Consider the following 18,932-nt stretch of genomic DNA (forward strand, 5'->3'; position numbering starts at 1 on the left):
GCCATGTAGGGCTTTAAAGGTAATAACCAACACCTTGAATTGCATCCGGAGACCAATTGGTAGCCAGTGCAGCTCGCGGAGGACAGGTGTAACATGGGTGTACCTCGGTACATCCAATATCGCTCGCGCAGCCGCATTCTGGACTAGCTGCAGTCTCCGAACGCTTTTCAGGGGTAGCCCCATGTAGAGCGTGTTGTGACCCAATTTTGTATGCATTTACTGTACATTACCTAAACAGATTGATATACTCCTTCAAATTATATTGAGGGTTGTTTCTTGGAGGGATAGGTTGAACAGATTAAATTAATTGGAAAGTCCTTTTTTCCATTTCCTATGAGTTGCAATTGTTTTGGAATCTAGATTTTCTACTTTAGCAATTGAAAGATAGATAAATGGTTTTTAGCTTTAATATCCAAACATTCAAACCAATCTTAGGACTGTGACAATTTTTGCAAAGGCAATTATAATTCCTTCTATCCTCTCAGACTAGCTAGCATTGTTTGTTATTATGGCACCCTACTGCTAACTGTAGATCCCTTGGCAGGCATTTTATTAACCCAGACACAAAGTTTGTTCAATTTCTCCTCCACTCAAAGTTTTGTATTACAGGAGGAGAGAAAAGCAAGTGTCTTCAGTAAGCAGCAGTTGTGTATCCCTAGACCACAAAGAATAATAGTAATGTTAAAGTTACTAACATAATAGGCATTAGATACTCACCTAACATCATAGTTGGCCTTCAATTAAACTTATTCCCCTACTTATTTTCCCCAGATATCATTAAACAAAATTTACCTTTCTGTTATATATTTTTTCCAGGCAGAATATTTATACATAGCTCTGTCCAGCTGTCTATATATTTGAGACACTCTATAACTTTATATGGGACAAAATGTAAGTTCTCATAAAATATATTCATAAATTGTGATGCAAACACTGCAGAGGTCATGCAGTCATAGCTGAAAATTTGTATTTTATATCAACATGGCAGCTTTCTGATAAATCATGTAAGCTTTTACTGTCCCCATTTTAAGCAGTGCATAAATATTCTATGAACTTCATTTTTTGATACCAAGAATGAGTCAAGGCTTCCTACTTCCTGGGGATTCTGTCATCTGTGTTAGACTCATTATATTTTCTACAGTCATCAAACAGCAATCCCATAAGAAAGGAAGAGTCCAAAAAATGAAGCTCAAGTTGTAGAACTGCAAAGTCTACTCTTAGCCTTAATAAAAAAAAGTTGTATAAAACAGTTTTGCACTGTTAGCAGAGATTGATGGTTGAGAGAAGTCAATTCAGATACCATTATAGAATATTCAGTATGATGCTGGCAGAACAGTTCCAGAGCCAGTTGCCAAAGCAAATTAAATAAGCTCTTAAGCTCATCCAACAAGAATGATGATCTTGGACAGAGAATCAGGCAAGGAGAAATTGGAGTTCTAAGCACTTTGTTCCACATAGTTCTACACAACTAAGGCAGAGAGAAAGATGAGAAAGAAAATCTGATAAATAAGGTTTCGAGACATTTGACAAAGATGGAACTAGCAAGCAGGAATTAATATAAAGCTCCAGGAGCTATACTATCTAGGACAGGGGTGTCAAACTCAAGGTCCAGAGGCTGGATCCTTTTATCTGGCCTGCGGGGCTGCTCTGGAAACAGCAAAGGATTGATCTGCGGTGCCTCTGCCAGCAAAAATTGAGCTCGAAAGCCCATTTTCTCTCGCAAAGCACTCAGGCCACCACAGGCGCCCCGACATGAGTGACGTCGAGCTGGCCATGCCCACTCTGGCCATGCCCACTCTGGCCCATCCCCCTGATGTCAAACACAACCCTAATGCGGCCCTCACTGAAATCGAGTTTGACACCCCTGATCTAGGATATTATAATCTAGAACAGTGATGGTGAATTTATGACACACATGTTAAAGGAGACACACTATTAAACTTTAATGTACAGTAAGACCTGACAACAACTATTCTCGAAAACATGCCCTGTTTCATGTGATGCTTGCAGGCTATGGAGGGCAGGTGAGGATCAGATGTGCTGTAACATGACCTCCAGTCCCTCTGGAAGTCGCACAAGAGATAGACCCTCTGAGAGCTGTATGCAATGTAGTTTCATTTTAATATATGCCAATTAGTGTACATTCAAAGTTACAATAAAGTTATTCTAAGTCTTCCCTTTTGTTCAGTGGGGTTTGACACACCTGCAGAGTCAAGTTAGGTGTTTTCTAAATTTTTGACATGCTGAGCCCAAAGGTTTTGCTGTCACTGAACTAGAGCTTTTTGTAGCACCAATTCTTTTTGGGACTTTGAACTTTTTAGGTTATTAAATTGGATGACATATTTTAGAAGTCAAAAATAAAATTAAAGTTGGCAATCGATGCAATATTTGAAATAATATTTGAAATAGTGGTATTCCGGGCAATCAGATGTTAAGCAGACAATCTATGATAATTTTAGCACATTCATTTCAGTGACAGATAAAGGAGTTCAGAGAGTCGGAGTGACAGAATCAACAAAGCAGTCCTTCAGAGAGAGTGATAGGAGAAAGACTGCGGACAGCATCTTAAAAGTGATTCCTTTTATGCAATGTTCAGTTGTAGGAAGAGGATAAAAGAAGAAAGAAAGAAAGAAAGAAAGAAAGAAAGAAAGAAAGCCAAGATTTCCTCTCTTTTTAAAGCTTTTTTTGCCATAGCAAAATGGGAAAAATTTCCAAGATAAAGCACTCTCAAACAAACACAAACACAATATTTGCTAAGAAGGAGCAGCTTTTGCACAGAACTATTCACTTGCAAATGGAGAATAAAATAGAATATTTCAGGAATGAAGACAGAGGGAAGGCGACGCAGATGGAAAAAGAATCACTTTTGCAGCTCTGAGCTCTTTGTACATAGAGTTCTGCTTTCTTGTTTTCTATAGGAGAATACACTCACACACACATATATCGGGGTTGAATTAATTAACTAACTTTGTCAGTGTTGCACTGATGACATTATTTAGCCAGGTAATGAAATGTCTGCAAGCAAACAACAAAACTCAGAGAGCACCATAGACTTCACAATTTTTCTTAAAAATAAATAAATAAATAACCTTTTTTATTAATGCTATTATTGCTTAAATATTGTAATTAAGTATAAGTATAATCTTTATTGTCATTGTACTTAAACAATTACATGGGAAATAAAAAATAGAGATGCAAGAAGATATAGTGTAATAAAAAAGGACATTGCAAAAAAGAAATATACAACATGAATGTGTTAAGGGCTCTGTTTCATGATTGTATTGTCATTGACAGTTTTACTTGGTGTTGTTTATATTTATATTATACTGATTCATCTTAATTATTTTAATGTTTTATGAGATATGCCACCCACAGTCAATTGTTGAGATAAGCACTTATATAAATTAAATAAATATTTAACTCTCCTTTTATTTTCCCCAACCACTAATTGTTGCTTAGATATTCATACTTTCTTTAAACTTTTACAGATGGTGTTTATATCTATTTTAGCTGTTTGTTAATTTCTTTCTTTCTTATCTTCAAAGCCATGTTTATATGTCTTAGCTTGTCTTGCTCTATAATATGTTGTAAGAGAGCCATTGCTGCTTGAATTTTGTTAAGCCTCTGTTATAAATATATACTGTGAGTATCACCATTGCCTCATAGTCTCCAATTTTGCCTCAATATCATATAATTGGCAAGCTTCTTGTTTTTCCAATGTTGTGCCAATTTCGTTCTGCTGTCAGCATTAATTTGAATAAATTGTGGTACTTTTCATTTATACCCTCTCGAATCACTTGATAATAAATGGCTACAAAGTGTTTTAACTTGAAATTTTATTTTCACAATTCCCTGAATATTTTGACATATTCCTTTCCAGTACTTTTGAATTGGCTAAATTCTTACTATGAGGTTAACAAATTTATGTTTCTTCTGATATCAAAGTGGCACTCTTGGGTTATCATTTTTATGACTCTATCAATGCATGCAGATATTCAGCACTATGGTTATAAAATAAGCAGAATATATGAAGCCTACAGCATCATACTTTCAAAAGGAGGAATTCATATAGGTGGGTCCATGATATACGGTAGCTATACCCGAGATATACGTATCTAACTCTCTAGTCCCCAAACAATACAATAAATCATCTGAAAGAAATATATATAAATCACTATTTGTTGAATAGTAAAGACTATTCTATCACCACACCAAACTCAAGGAGGATAAATTCAGGCAACCATAGAGTATCAGTAATTCAGAAAAAGGTACAAAAATTATTTGACAGATCATGGGATTAGACTATAATGATCTTGGTTGGTAAGAAAATTGTTCTAGTTTAGCACTAATCTGCAGCATTTGTCCTGTCCCCAATACCCTAAGAACGTGCTACTAAAATATGCAGGAAAAAAATGTGACTTTTCAGACAGATTTCAGGCTGCGCTGGGTACTGGGTTGGGATCAGAGGTCGTATTCAGGCGGTTCTCTCTGGTTCGGGCGAACCGGTAGCGGTGGCTGTGGGAGACTCCACCCACCCACCCCAACATAATGTGCGACCTTCTGAGCATGTGCAGAAGGTGGTGTATGCGAGCAAAGCTAGCCCCCCCTTACATGCACACTCACATCTGTGAACTGGTAGGGAAGGTAAATGAATCTCACCACTGTTGGGACAGAATGTAAGAATCTTAACATTAATCCTAAATTAATGCATCTCAATGGTTGTATAAAGGCTCAGCTGATCCATTGAGTGAACAGCTCTACAAACTATTGTCCACCTATAGGAGGCACAAAATTCAACAGGAAGGAGTTCAGGCTAAAAGGGGCAGGTATTTGTATTCCCTGACCTTTAAGTTTACTCAAGAGTTTTTGTTGACTATATTTATCAGAGGCTTTTTGAAAGTAGAAATAAATAATGTTGACATATCTATTCAAATGCTGCTGACACGGGGGAAAAACATTATTATAAACACCTACAGAAATTTGGTAAGATGAGATCTATTTTTCCAGAAACTTTGAAGAACCCTGATTTTCCTTCAGCACAATTATTTTTCCTGATGTTTAGCTGTTTCGCTTTGATTACCATTTCTATCAATTTGTACAGAAAAAGCATTAAGCTGACTGGCCATATATTCCTTGAACTCCCTGGCTCCTTTTTTTTTTAATGATATCATATTAGTACTCTTCTGGTTCTTTGAGCCTGAGGCTGACTTGAGGGACAAGTTACATAATTTTGCAACATAATCAGCATTTTTACATCTGCAGTAGTCAGGTGGATGCCAACATGACCCAGTGATTTGTCACTGTGAAATCTCTCACAGTGTCCTATGAGTTGCTGAAGTAGCTTCTCCAGTTACCTCAATTTGTTTTAACTGTTACAGTGCTCCCCTTGAGAAAGTCAATAGGGGCATCTATCCTATATCTTCTGCAGTAAAAGGTAGATGCAAATATTCCAGCTTCTCTCCAACTTCCATACGTTCCTTTATTCACTCCACTGGGTAAGATTCATTATGAGGAAGAAGTTTCTCACCTATCATTAAATCAGAATCTGCCTTATTGTAAATCTTTTATTTCATGCCCTGTGTTTGGAAATGAGACAGAACAGGTTTTGACTTTCCATGTGATATCCTTCCATGCTTTTAAAAAGTGCTATCATTATGTCTATTGCTGATCTATTGCTTCAGTAACTTAAAGCCAAGCATAACAGTTTCCTCAACTTTCTCTTCATGGGATTTGGTTTCCAGGTACTTAATTATTTATATTGTCCTTTTCTGTACTTCTTCCAGCTACTTTGAAAATTGGAAATAAGCACAATACTCAAGATAAAGCCTAACAAAAACAGGATGAAGTGGAATAATTATTTCTTGCAATTTGGAAAGTATATTTCCACTAATACAGGCTAAACTTATTTTTTCCCTTTTTAAAAAATAGCTATGCAACATTGTTACTTCAAGTTCAGTTTGCAATCAAATACAATTTCTAAATCTTCTTCACAATTATCATTAACAAGCCAGATATCATCTATCCTATATGTTTTGTTTCCTAATGAGCTTTTCACTTGTCTTTATGAAATGTCAGTTACTGTTAGTCCACTTCTCTTAGCTATTAAGGTTATTTTGAATATTTTTTTCCATCTTTAAGCTATTAGCTATCCAATCCAGTGTTATCTGCAAATCAAACCTTACTTATCAACAAGTTGTGGGGTACTTTGTCAAATATTTTATAAAGCTATATTATGTCTACACCATTCCTACACAGTTATTACATAACAAATTAACCAAGTTTAAAAACAAGAGAAAAAAAAATACTCTGGCAAGATTTCTCCTTGTCAAATCTATGCTGATTGACTTGTGGTAATTACCACATTTTTTCAATATTTTTACAAATCACTTCCTTTATGATCTGCTCTAAAATCTTTTCATGGAATGATGTCAGACAGATTTTAATCAGACCTTCTTTTTAAAAGATGGGAACAACTCGTGTCCTCCTGCAGTCATCTGGAACTTATTGATAGTAATTTCTTAAGGATGATACAAAAAAGTGTGACCATTTCTGTTTTCCAAAGGAAAAATAAGACAGACAGCATCCCATTTCTACTCTCTACCTGTTCACATTAGCCTTTTGTAGGGTACAAAATAAAATTAGCTACCATATTAGCTCTTATTGTGGATGTAGCGAAGATGTCCTTGTTCGGTCGAGATGGTTGAGAGGCGGCAGCTTAATGTCTTGGCTCTTGTAGAGGATCGGTAGGAAATCCTACAGGAAAAAGTCAAGGCAAGCTTGCCCATCAATGGGAAGCTACATTATCCCGCATCTCCCAAAGCAATGTTCCAAAACTATTATGTAATATTTCCTCTAGAGAAATAGTTGGCTTATAAATATGCAGAGCTAATCAGCTCAACTTTCCTGGGGTTGTTGGACTCTGTTGGAAATTATAAGAGGGTTACCTGAGAGTGATGGAATGAACCTATATATGTATCATGCAGCAATTGCCATTATTAACTCCCACAAAATATTGCTTTACTTATGCCGTAGGCAGAGGAAAAATGGAAAACAGATGGTTCCCAATTATTCTCCCATTTTATTGAGAGCTGCACATAATAACAGATACTGTATGTTGAAAGATTACCATTTTGTACCCAAGTTGTAAAACAGAACTTATTGCCACAATGTATATTGTATTTCTTTTTTCTTCCTCTTTTTTGACATGTTACCACTTTGTTTTATTTTGGCTCATGGATTTTCTTTAAACAGAGAGCAATACTGAAATTGTATTTAACAGATCTTCTAGCCATTTAGAGTAAAAATCTACTGAGATAAAACATTACATTTAAATATGCTGTATCCTAAAAGCACACTACCTTTGGATCATAATCCAACGGACATCTGGTTCTCTTTCTATGCAACACAATTTGCTTCATATAGTGGAAAGTTTGTAAGCATAGAAAGAAAGGAGTTCAATGGTATGTTACAAATGGTTCTGGTGCTATAAAATGGACATGTTCCACCTTGCTTAATGGAACATTGCTGAAGTCCAGCAATACTACTTATTATATAAACAGATCTGAATATAAGATACACTACCTGTGACTCAAACCTCTATTTGATGAAGACCCTTGAAATGTCAAACTGTCAGTCAATTACTGTCAAGATAAAATCACAAAACTGGTCTAGTAAATATTCTGAGGTATTCAGAACCAAAGAAAACTTTCAGGAAAAAAAAGAATATTGCTAAGATACTAAAGCTATTTTGAGTTATTCAGTGGTAAGGAATGGAACTAAAATCAAATGATGAAATGCTAGAGGACAGGTTAAACACAAGACTTCTAAACTGAAGAGGAAAATATATCCTGAAATGGCATTTTGATATAAAATAGATTAGGGCTCCTTATGTTTAACTGCTGAAGAACTAATGAACTTCTTCTCCATTAATGGTGATACTATAAGATATCCTTCTACAAAGAAATGAGAGGAATTGGAAGGTTTCATTGATTGACACTTCTTAGGAACTGAAGAATAGGTGGAAGATCTACTATATTGCATGTTGTTGTAAGCATCTTAAAAAACCTAAATGTACATTATTTATAATAAGATAAATAGACAAACTAAACTTTTCATCTGACCAAAAATATAGTGATGAAATATTATTGCTATGAGAAAGAAGGTTCGACATTGTAGCTATTTTAGAACATAATGTGAAAGTGAACACATATTTGCACTAAGCAATTGTCATTTGACATTATTTAGCAATAGCAATAGCAGTAGACTTATATACCGCTTCATAGGGCTTTCAGCCCTCTCTAAGCGGTTTACAGAGAGTCAGCATATTGCCCCCAACAATCTGGGTCCTCATTTTACCCACCTTGGAAGGATGGAAGGCTGAGTCAACCCTGAGCCGGTGAGATTTGAACCGCTGACCTGCTGATCTAGCAGTAGCCTGTAGTGCTGCATTTAACCACTGCGCCACCTTGGCTCTATTTAGTTCCAGGAGAAAAAAATATGTTCTGCCAAGTACTATAAAATGAACATTCTTATGAAATGTAATAGTAATAAAAGTCTTGGAGTACATTGAACAAATAAGATTAAATATAAGTAACAAGTAAGATTAAATATAAAGATCAAACTAATTACAATTGGTACAGCAACAATGGAGGCATTAAAGTGTGTGTGTGGGAGGGTATTTACATCCTTTTAGGATCAACTATCAACAGTAAAGGAACCAGCAATGAAAAATATACCCAAAACTACTATTTGGTAGAGTAGACATGAAGGCCTTGGAAATGATACTGAGATGCTGAGATGTGTGACCAGGAGTATCAAACTTGATTTCATTGAGGCCACATCAGGGTTGTGTTTGACCTTGGGCGTGGTTGGGGCAGGCATGACCAGCTCAACAACCCCTGGGCTCCCTTTTTGGCTGTGACAGCCTTCTGCAACCCTCTGCCAGCAAAAACGAAGCTCGGAGGACCAAGCTACATTTTCACTGACAGAGGCACCACAGGCTGGTCCTTCGCTGTTTCCAGGGTAGCCCTGTGGCCAGATTGGCCTTGAGTTGGACACCCCTGATCTGTACTAACAAATAATGAGTTATGTAGGCAATGGTCTATGCTAGCAAAAATTGGACTTTGAAGAAGCAGAATAAAAACAGCATTGACATTTTTGAAATTTAGTGTTGGAGAAGACTCCTGAGAATATCATGGACAGTCAAAGAAAAACAAAATCCTGAAACAATTCAACCCAGAGTTCTCACTTCATGCACGAATAGCCAGTCTGAAAATTCTGTTTTGGATATATTATGAGAAGACGTGGCCCCTTAGAGAAGACTACAATCCTTTGAAAAGGAAGAAAAATAAGGAGGATAAGCAGCAGCAAGATGAATGACCTCAATTATAGCTGTGACTGGTGCACTATTGGAAGATCTAAAGGATCATATTGGGAGCAAATCCTCCTGGATAAAATTTACCTTTTTGATCACTAAAAATTGATACTGACTTTGAGCATAATTAATCACAACCAACCAAACAACTGACCCACCATTGCCTCCAATAACTTACTGATAATTTAACATTGTTTATGGCTAAAACCTGGACTGTTTATATGTTTTGTCCCATCATTTCTTAATTGGTACTGACTTCTGCTGGAGTCCATCTATCATTTTATTTCCATTCACCTCTTTTGACTAAAATTCTGAATTTTCCATTTGCTTTAAATACTAGAATTATGAATATTTGTTGACATTTTAAGAACAATTTGCATTTTTCTCACTCATGAACCACTAAATCGCATAAATGTAATATAGAGCTCCCTTATAAGAAATATCAATCCCCCCCTTTTTTTACTTTGTTATCCAATTACTATAATAGCTTTATCCTATTAAATAATTATTCTTAAATCTTTTTTTTGTATCATTAAGTGGCTTTCTCAAAAATTATTATACATCTAAATATATCGCTGCTATTACATCTATATCATTTATATATTTGTTCCATCTTTATTACAATAAATGAAGAGAAGTCAGATAAGGCGAACTTATCTTTGCTTTACACAATGCTTTAAAGAGAACTCATTGAAATTGCATTAATCCAGACAGATAAGAGTATGGTGGAGAAATGTGGGCAAGGAATGAGAAATTCATTTAAATGAATTAATAAAGGAAACCACCTTTCCAAATATATACATATATACATACATATACACATACATATATATCAATAGGCAGCTCCTTGAAACAGTTGAGGGTATCTACAGCTATAATTTTAACAATTATATGGGAATACATTTCTTAGTAACAATTCTGATAAACATTTGGAATTGTAGTAATGAAAGCATTAGAAACTCCAACAGATTTATATGTAAGATAGGAAATAATATTAATTACATGAGAATATTTAAGCATGCCCTCTAGCATTCTTCAAAGATTTGAGAACATCACCGAAAAGTAATCAAACCTTGATAATTTTTTTCTCTACAACTATAGAATATATCCTTATTACAGTCATAGACTAGCAATAGACATTACTTTTTACAATATTATTGTAAAGTGTCAATCAATATTATATATATATTTAGTGTCACAACCCCTGGTAAGCCCCAATTATGGGAGGAAGCTAATTGCTTCCATTATCTGTCAATCGGCTCGTCACAAGAGTCCATCACTAAATATATACCTTCTTCCCTGGCTTCAGCTGATAAGGAGGAGACCTGTGGCTTAATGGCTAAGACGTTTGCCTAAGATGCAATACAGCACAGGTTCGAATCCCAGTAAGGGTATGGCTAGCTGATGAGAGCTAAATAGCTTGAAATAGATCTATACTAGTCTCCCTTTATTTATTTATCAGCACAAATAAACACACACACACACACATACATATATATACACATACATACACATATGGAGTACTGACATTAATAGTGGATAATAACATCACTGTTAAGAAAATACATGTTCTCAAACTGTTAGGGTCACTCCCTAGTTTGCGTGGGTGAAAAGCTGATAAGTATGTGAGTAAATATAATGTTCCAAAAATTGTTAGAGATATCTCCAAAAAATGGTACATGTTGACAACTATAATTCTATAACCAATTTTTTTCTGGTGGACATGGCAGCAACACAGAATTTTGCCACTGCATGCGTGGTAGAGAGGTTTGGGTCCTGTAGGAGAAAACCTACATAAATAATTGTCTGCCCTCCCTGATAATATGCTGACCTATAAACTCTGTATAACTCACAGTACAATAAAACATGTGAGATATCTTCAACTTCTCTTTTACCACACATACATACCCATTCTGCTATTGGTGTTCTCTTATACCTACTCTGGAGGAGTGCTGAAGGGAGAATGTTAAATCTGGCTCTGAAGAAAGCTATTCTTTGTTTTGGGAAGATCAGATCATTTAGATATCTTGCCGGTTTCCACACACCCTGTTTGATTCTCTCCCTACTGTGGAGAGGCAACCTATTTAGTTCTTCTTGGAACTCCATGTCCTTCATTCTATTGATTACTACTTGCTTTGCTTGGTCAAAGCCTAGGGACATTAAGAATACTGGTGAGAGCCCATATGAGCCCAGCTTGTGATCTATCACTTGTGATCTATCGCCTGTTTCCAGAGAGAGGAGAAATTGTCAGTCAGCAGTGTGGGGACAGTCCCTCTGGAAAGAAATGCATTTTAAGCCAATGAATGATTATCATCTTCCAGGCTCTTACCTGCCTCTACAACTAAGTTCAGAACTACTTTTAATAGATTTTGTTTTGACCTAGGCTTCCCCAGCACCACAAAGCCAAGTCCACGTCCCGATAAACCCCCTTTATTTAATTTACAGTGAATTCCTCTCCAGCAAAGTTTTTCCTCTCCTACAGTCTTTCAAGATAGCTCACAATTACCGACCTTTATCAGTATTGGAGAGTGGTCAGGCCGATATCTTTCAGACGCCGCAATAGTAGGCAAGAATTCAGGAATGAACTAATTGTCTCCTGCAAACACCCCTCCCCTTTCGCTCCTCTTTTATTTCCTATGTGAGGGGCCATTCACTATCCACCTGTGGCCTTACTCCTGAGTCGACCTTTGTTTGTTAGCTGTTCCCTTCAGCTGGCAACTGTGCATGCACACACTGCCTCACTGACGTCTGACTCAGACGGCAGCTGATAACTGTCAGATGATCCTGGCCCCATCTCTACCTCCAATGCAGAACTCTCATCAGGGCCTCTCCAGGACTCCAGGACTGGCTCATGTTCCTCCCCAACCTTCTTACTGTCCGAATCTGCTGCCAGCTCCGCTGGCCACTGGTGGGCCAAAACAGATTTAAGTAAATAGATAGATGTTCATATAGAAGATAACATTTTGATAGTAAGCACACTTAAACAATTTTAGAAGATGCTTATGGACTCTCTTTGCTGAAGTTGTTATAACAAAGTCTCTTTGGAGGTATTCTACAATCTACAACTTAAAATAGCATCAGGGATTAAAGTTAACAAGTTCACCTCCAATGCTGTATTATTTTAAGAGTAAACATGACCCTTGAAATTGGTTTATAGCAGCAATAGCAGTAGACTTATATACCGCTTCATAGGCCTTTTAGGCCTCTCTAAGCGGTTTACAGAGAGTCAGCATATTGCCCCCAACAATCTGGGTCCTCATTTTACCCACCTCGGAAGGATGGAAGGCTGAGTCAACCCTGAGCCGGTGAGATTTGAACCGCTGACCTGCTGATCTAGCAGTAGCCTGCAGTGCTGCATTTAACCACTGCGCCACCTTGGCTCTTTTTAAATGAAATACTTTAGAAATAAACATACAGGTACATTTTCAGAAATTCAAGGAGAACATCAAGAATTGCTTTGAAATCCTGAACCTCAATTGTAGAGAATCAGGAGCATTATGGAATGAACTTCACCTGGGGTAAAGAATGGCAAGTGTTTTAAATTTCTATTTTGATGTGTTGGCCCTGTATGAAGTTTTATTGGATTTCTTTAAAATTTCACAAAATTGTAGATCTTATCAAATAGCTTCCAGGTGACACATCTCTTAATAGATAATTCATAAATAGTGCCATAAAAAGGAGTTAAGGTTTGAAGATGACAACAAATGAAACAAACTTAGCTTTCGTTCATCCACTTGAAACTTATTTAATTTTGCAGATGAAAACCTCCTGGTACAAATGCCCTGATTTATTCTCCCTTCCAAGGAAGACAGGTAAATAAAATCAGGTCAAGAATGATACTATTGTTCTATGGGGTATATCTAAGGCGGATTTAAAAACCATATAAAGATTCTAAATTATACACAAGTGATAGGTCTACTTCATTAATTAATGTAGATAACATGGTTTTAATTACTTTATTGTCTAGGTGGTTGCAGAAGCTAACTAACACCCTCAGTCAAGGCTTATAAAAAGTCAACAAGAATTAGATGCAGAGCCCAAGGCAAATAATCAAGGATCATTATATTGTTTGTTTGACAGCATGTACTGGAGGAGAGCTACCAAAAGAATAATGAAAGACATCCCTGCAAATAAACTGATGCCCTGATATTTATATATTTTAGAAAGGAAAGGAAATGATAGAGGCATACATATGTTGACATATTAGATGATATACCGTGTTTCCCCCAAAATAAAACAGGGCCTTATTTTCTTTTGACCCCCAAAACAAGCGCTTAGTCTTATTTTCAAGGTGGTCTTATTATTTTTGAGGTGCAGGAGACAGCAAGTATAGTCACCTCATGGCTGCTGCTGTGTTGAAATATTTTCAGGGAGGGATTATTTTCAAGGGGAGGACTTATTTTAGCACATGCGCTCAAAAGCTCAATTGGCTTATTATCCATGGAGGTCTTATTTTCAGGGAAACGGAGTAAGCATATATATCAATTAATAACTCTCAAGTTGTTTCTCTCCCTTCTACCATAACCATCTTTAAAAAAATATTAATAAAAAGAAACATGTCAGTGGGTTGCCATAGGCATATTGTGATAAGACTTGGATACTCCAAGACTTCATTCATTTACTGTCTTTTTCTATTCTATTGACATAGTACCATTCTAAAAGTTTCCTCCTGCAGGCAATGTATGTTTATTAATTGATTGATTAGATATAGCTGAAGACAGAAGGAACTTCAGTTTAGTAATATCTACCTGTATAGTTTCAGAAAAGGCCTTTGATTTAGTTCAGATTAAATTTTCAAAGGTAATAATTAGGTTGCTGGTTTTCTAAGGGATTTTGTTCATTGGATTGCCATGGTACATTAGAGTCATCAGAAACCATAATTTCAATCTCCTTTGAGCAACTATGCCCTGCAACTTCATCCTTGCTTTCTAATTTGATCTTTTAGCTAGAATTGTATGGCAATCTTTGGACAATGTGGATATTGTTTTGGTGGGATATTATTTTTTTATGATATTTTGCAATAATTTATATAGGTAGTACAGTGTTTTAGAAAATGTTCTGGCTATAAAATTAACTGGGATAAATCTTGCTTACTTCCCTTAGGCTCTAGCATATCATTGCAGTATGTAGAGTCCAAAAATCTGAGTTTTGTTGCTTATATTTATTAATTGAGACTGCATATTCCCCAAAAATATTTTAAATAGATAGAAATATGTTGAAACTTTAAAAAAAGTTTTATTAAGTATAAATAGATGTATTAAAATTCCATTTTGACTGAGGGTAACATTAATTTTATTAACATATATATTGCCCCTTATTTGATTTACCTTAGAAGTATCCCAGTGTTAATAGCAAATGTTTTTTTCCAGGTTGATAGATTACTTAGGAAGTTTATTTAGGAAGGTAGCTCACCAAGGCTTTCTTTAGCTGAAGTAACTATAATTTGAGCAGTGATGGTTTAATTTATCTGATTTGCAAAAATATCATTGCACTTGGATTATAACAGTCATAAATATGTAAGTGAAAATATAATCAATCATAATGCTTTATGAAAAGCATTTTCTTTGCTGGAAAATTGTTATTTATACCTTCAACAGTAATGGTATAATTTCTTAGAACTTCTAGTAGATAAGGAGTCTTATTTCCAGGACTATAGGCTGGGGAAAAACTTTGAGCTATATTGTGGTGTAGACAGGTTCTCATTATGAATCTTTAACTCTTTGGAAAAATTCTACTTTTAAATAGGTTGTAAACATTTTATTGGAAAATATGTGTGGAAGCCAGGATAGCAACTTTAATAAATTCTTATATAAGGCTTCTTTCCTTACTTTAAAGAGAATTGGGCGTTCTTAGCTCCCAACAGTGGCAGTATTTTCAACTTAAGCACATTTAATGACTCATTCTGGCTAGAAACTTTGGCTGCTTCAGAGGCACCTGTGATGCTTTCCTATTTGATGGAATTTACAACAGAAGTCAAACCAGCCACGTATCTATCAAAAGTTCAAGAATGTTTTTACAGCAGATATTACTGGAATATACTAAACATGGATTAAAGAATTGGAATCTCCAGTATTGCCCCATTAATAGATTCATCTGTAAATGGTGTTGATAAAAAGCTGATTAATAAGAAATGTATCTAGAATGTGTTAGGTTCCCCAAAGGATGTACTGTAAAAGATGAAGATAAGATTTTCTTGGTTAGAGATGTTCAAAAATTTTGGTTTCATTAATTCATATAATACGATCCTGTGAATCTTTGATACTTGAGGACTTGTATTTTAAGTTACATAAGTAGTTTTATGGGGAAACTGCTAAACTTTAAAGATATCAATGTGACCATCAATGATATACCAAAGCTTTCCAGGAGGAAATATAGTTGTACCAGGCATTGTGATGGCTAAAAGGATAATACTGAGAAATTGGAAAAGTGATATTATTCCGGATGGTAAAGTTTGCCTTTGGAAATGTGTAACTTATCTCTTTCATGCTAATCAAAAGATGAAAGGATGTGCCCCTCTTGGCATAGATTTTAAGATATTTTGCAATATTTTCCATTGGATTATAATATCATATTGTACATTGTTTTTTGTAAGCTAGTGATTGTAGTTTAATATATAAGGAAACTTTTTTCCTGATTTGTTTTCTTCTTTTTTATTTATTATGGATTGCTTAATTTAGTTTGATTTTTGTTTTTGCATAATTTTTATTGTTGTATATTGTTTGTACTTCATAAAAATGAAGAATAGTATTTAAGACAAATAAAAAACAATCTGATACTATTAACATGAACAGAATGACAAAAACACTGAAGTACTTCTATGTAAATTACATGCTATTGAAATATTATGAAATCGGTAATTTTAAGTTACAACATCTACCTAAGAAAGGATGGATTTAACAAAGTACAGCTATTGGTTAAAGTCCCTGCTTCCAGGTGTGACATGTTAGTCTGTAACAAATGCCAACAATGTGGAGTTGTGATGCTTTAAAAAGAAAATGACCTCATAAGATTCTCTAATGAGCAAAATAAGATTCCCAGTTATCTGGAAGCAAGCCCATTCACTAAATTCAACTAGACTTAATTCTGAGCAGTTATTTTTGGAATTGTGCTCAACTGATGCTTAGGATCCTCAAATTCGTGTGGTGTCCAAGAAATAAAAGAGCCCATAAGTACATCAAACTGTTTTTTTAAGACTAATCTATTAAATAAAACAAATATGTTTTTCCCCAGACAAGGTCATTGGGATCAAGTTAATGATCTCACACACACCCATATTACCTACCTCCCAGTGATGAACTGACTTCTGGACGGGGTGCACATGGGTTGGACATAGTAATTCTCTAGCTTAACTCCTTCGGCGGCGAGTCTATCCAGGGTTGGAGTCCGAATCTCTGAGCCGTGATAACCAACGTCTCTGAAGCCCTGGTCGTCCGCCAGTATGAAGATGAGGTGCGGCTGGAAAGGGGGAGGCGGCGTCCCGGAGTCTTCCTCTTCCAACTTGGCTGTCCCGTTGGGTTCCTCGGGGTCTTCTGCCGTCGTCCCAGCTAGATAGCCTTGAGCGAGAAGGCTGAGCACGGAGAAACCGGCGGCCAGCAACCCCCCGGCTCGCATTTTCCTTAGGCAGAGCCGGGTTCAAGCGTTACTCGTCCCTCCCGCGTCCCTTTTCCGGAGGGGAAAAAGAGAACCCGGGACTCAAGGAGTCTTCTCCAAGAGGCAGTATTGGAGGGAGGAGGAGGGCGAGCCCATGGCACACGTCGCCCGGGCCAAGACTCGGGAGTGTCCAGGGTGGGACGGCAGAGGAGGAGTCGAGGTGGTCCCGGCGGTCTCCAACCACCGACGGCGCGCTCGCCTGGTTTTCAGCCGCCGATACTGACCGCTCCTTGCTTCATCCCAACCTGATTCAGCAACCCAGGAGGAAGGCTGCAAGGCAGCTCTCGCCTGCCAGCTGCAGGCAAACGGGAAGCACGCCCTATCTATGCCACCGTCCCACCGCTGGCGGGACAGGCGCGGGGAAAACTCCCGCGCGCACCCGTTTGGTCGACCTCCCGGATTTCTCCAGGGAATGAGTTCTTCCACCCGAATTGCGCTTCTCTCCCTCTTCCTCAGGAGAGGAAAGGAGCGAGCCGCCAGGGCTTCGCTCTTTTCTCTTGCCGCCACCGGCGAATAACTCCCGCTTCGTTTCCTTTCCCTCTCCGCCCGCCCGCCTCCCTTTGCTCCCACCCCTCCCTTGGCGAGAAAAGGCCAAACAAGCGCCCGCCTCCAGGCCTCGGTCCAGAAGCGCGCACGCTCCCCGTCGCCGGCTAGAATGGACCAGGAGGAAAAGTGCTGGCTTAGTAAACGCGTTTTGGGAGAACTTTGCAAATTTAGGAGCGCCGGGACTCATCAAAAATAATTATTTGGTTTTTTTTTTAAAAAGAGAGAGAGGGAGGGGGAGAGGGAGGGAGGGAGAGCGAGAGCGAGCGAGATATAGATAGATAGATAGATGATAGATGATAGATAGATAGATAGATAGATAGATAGATAGATAGATAGATAGATAGATAGATAGATAGATAGATCGGATTAGGATTAGGATTAGGATTAGGATTAGGATTTATTTCATTTATATGCCGCCCCCCCCCCCCAAGGGGACTCAGGGCGGCTCACAACTCAGTCAAGGGAAAAGGAGGTACAAACAGGGGATAACAAAGACAAACAAACAATACACAATTTAAAACACACAACAACCATACCATTCGAGAAGGGGGGGCAGAAGCTCTTTAGCCCCAAGCCTGCCGGAATAGCCAGGTTTTAAGGGCTTTGCGGAAGGCCTGGAGGGTGGTGAGGGTTCGAATCTCCACGGGGAGTTCGTTCCAGAGGGTCGGAGCAGCCACAGAGAAGGCTCTCCTCCGGGTAGTCGCCAGTCGACATTGGCCGGCGGATGGAATTCGGAGGAAGCCTAATCTGTGGGATCTAATCGGTCTATTGGAGGTAATTGGCAGCAGGCGGTCTCTCAAGTACCCAGGTCCAATACCATGAAGGGCTTTATAATAGGGAGAGAGAGAGAGAGAGAGAGAACGAACGGTTAAAAGAATGAACAGTTAAAACTAGAATCAAATCAAAAATCAACGTGGTGTTTCCCATTTTGTACAACAAAAAAGTGTAAGAGGTTGGTGAATTCTTGAAGGAATGTATTACAGGTAGTCCTCCACTTGAAGATAAAGGTCCCCCGTGCACATATGTGCTAGTCTTTCCGACTCTAGGGGGTGGTGCTCATCTCCATTTCAAAGCTGAAGAGCCAGTGCTGTCTGAAGACGTCTCATGGTCATGTGGCCCACATGACTAAACACCGAAGGCCCACGGAACACTTACCTTCCCACCACAGGTAGTTCCTATTTTTCTACTTGCATTTTTACATTATTTTGAACTGCTAGGTTGGCAGTAGCAGGAGCTCACTCCCTTACGGGGTGTGAGGGATTCGAACTGTCAACCTTTCTGATTGACAAGCTCAGCATCTTAGCCACTGAGCCACTGCGTCCCTTGTCCTCCATTTACAAACAGTTCATTTAGTGACTTTAAA

General features: G+C 37.7%; 1 protein-coding gene across 1 annotated transcript in view; it reads right to left on the reverse strand.

Annotated features, from left to right (window-relative positions):
• The window catches only part of ARSJ (arylsulfatase family member J), a 34,825-nt gene extending 17,297 nt beyond the window's left edge, over window positions 1–17,528 (reverse strand). Inside the window, exon 1 of the mRNA XM_014069763.2 lies at window positions 16,656–17,528. Within this exon, the coding sequence (XP_013925238.1) occupies window positions 16,656–16,984 (329 nt within the window). The 5' untranslated portion in view covers window positions 16,985–17,528. The remainder of the gene's footprint in view (window positions 1–16,655) is intronic.
• Window positions 17,529–18,932: the final 1,404 nt, after the last annotated feature.

This window comes from Thamnophis sirtalis, unplaced genomic scaffold, assembly GCF_051295495.1.
Source record: "Thamnophis sirtalis isolate CommonGarterSnake01/CBP01778 unplaced genomic scaffold, rThaSir2_p1.2 scaffold_10, whole genome shotgun sequence".
Lineage (NCBI taxonomy): Eukaryota > Metazoa > Chordata > Lepidosauria > Squamata > Natricidae > Thamnophis > Thamnophis sirtalis.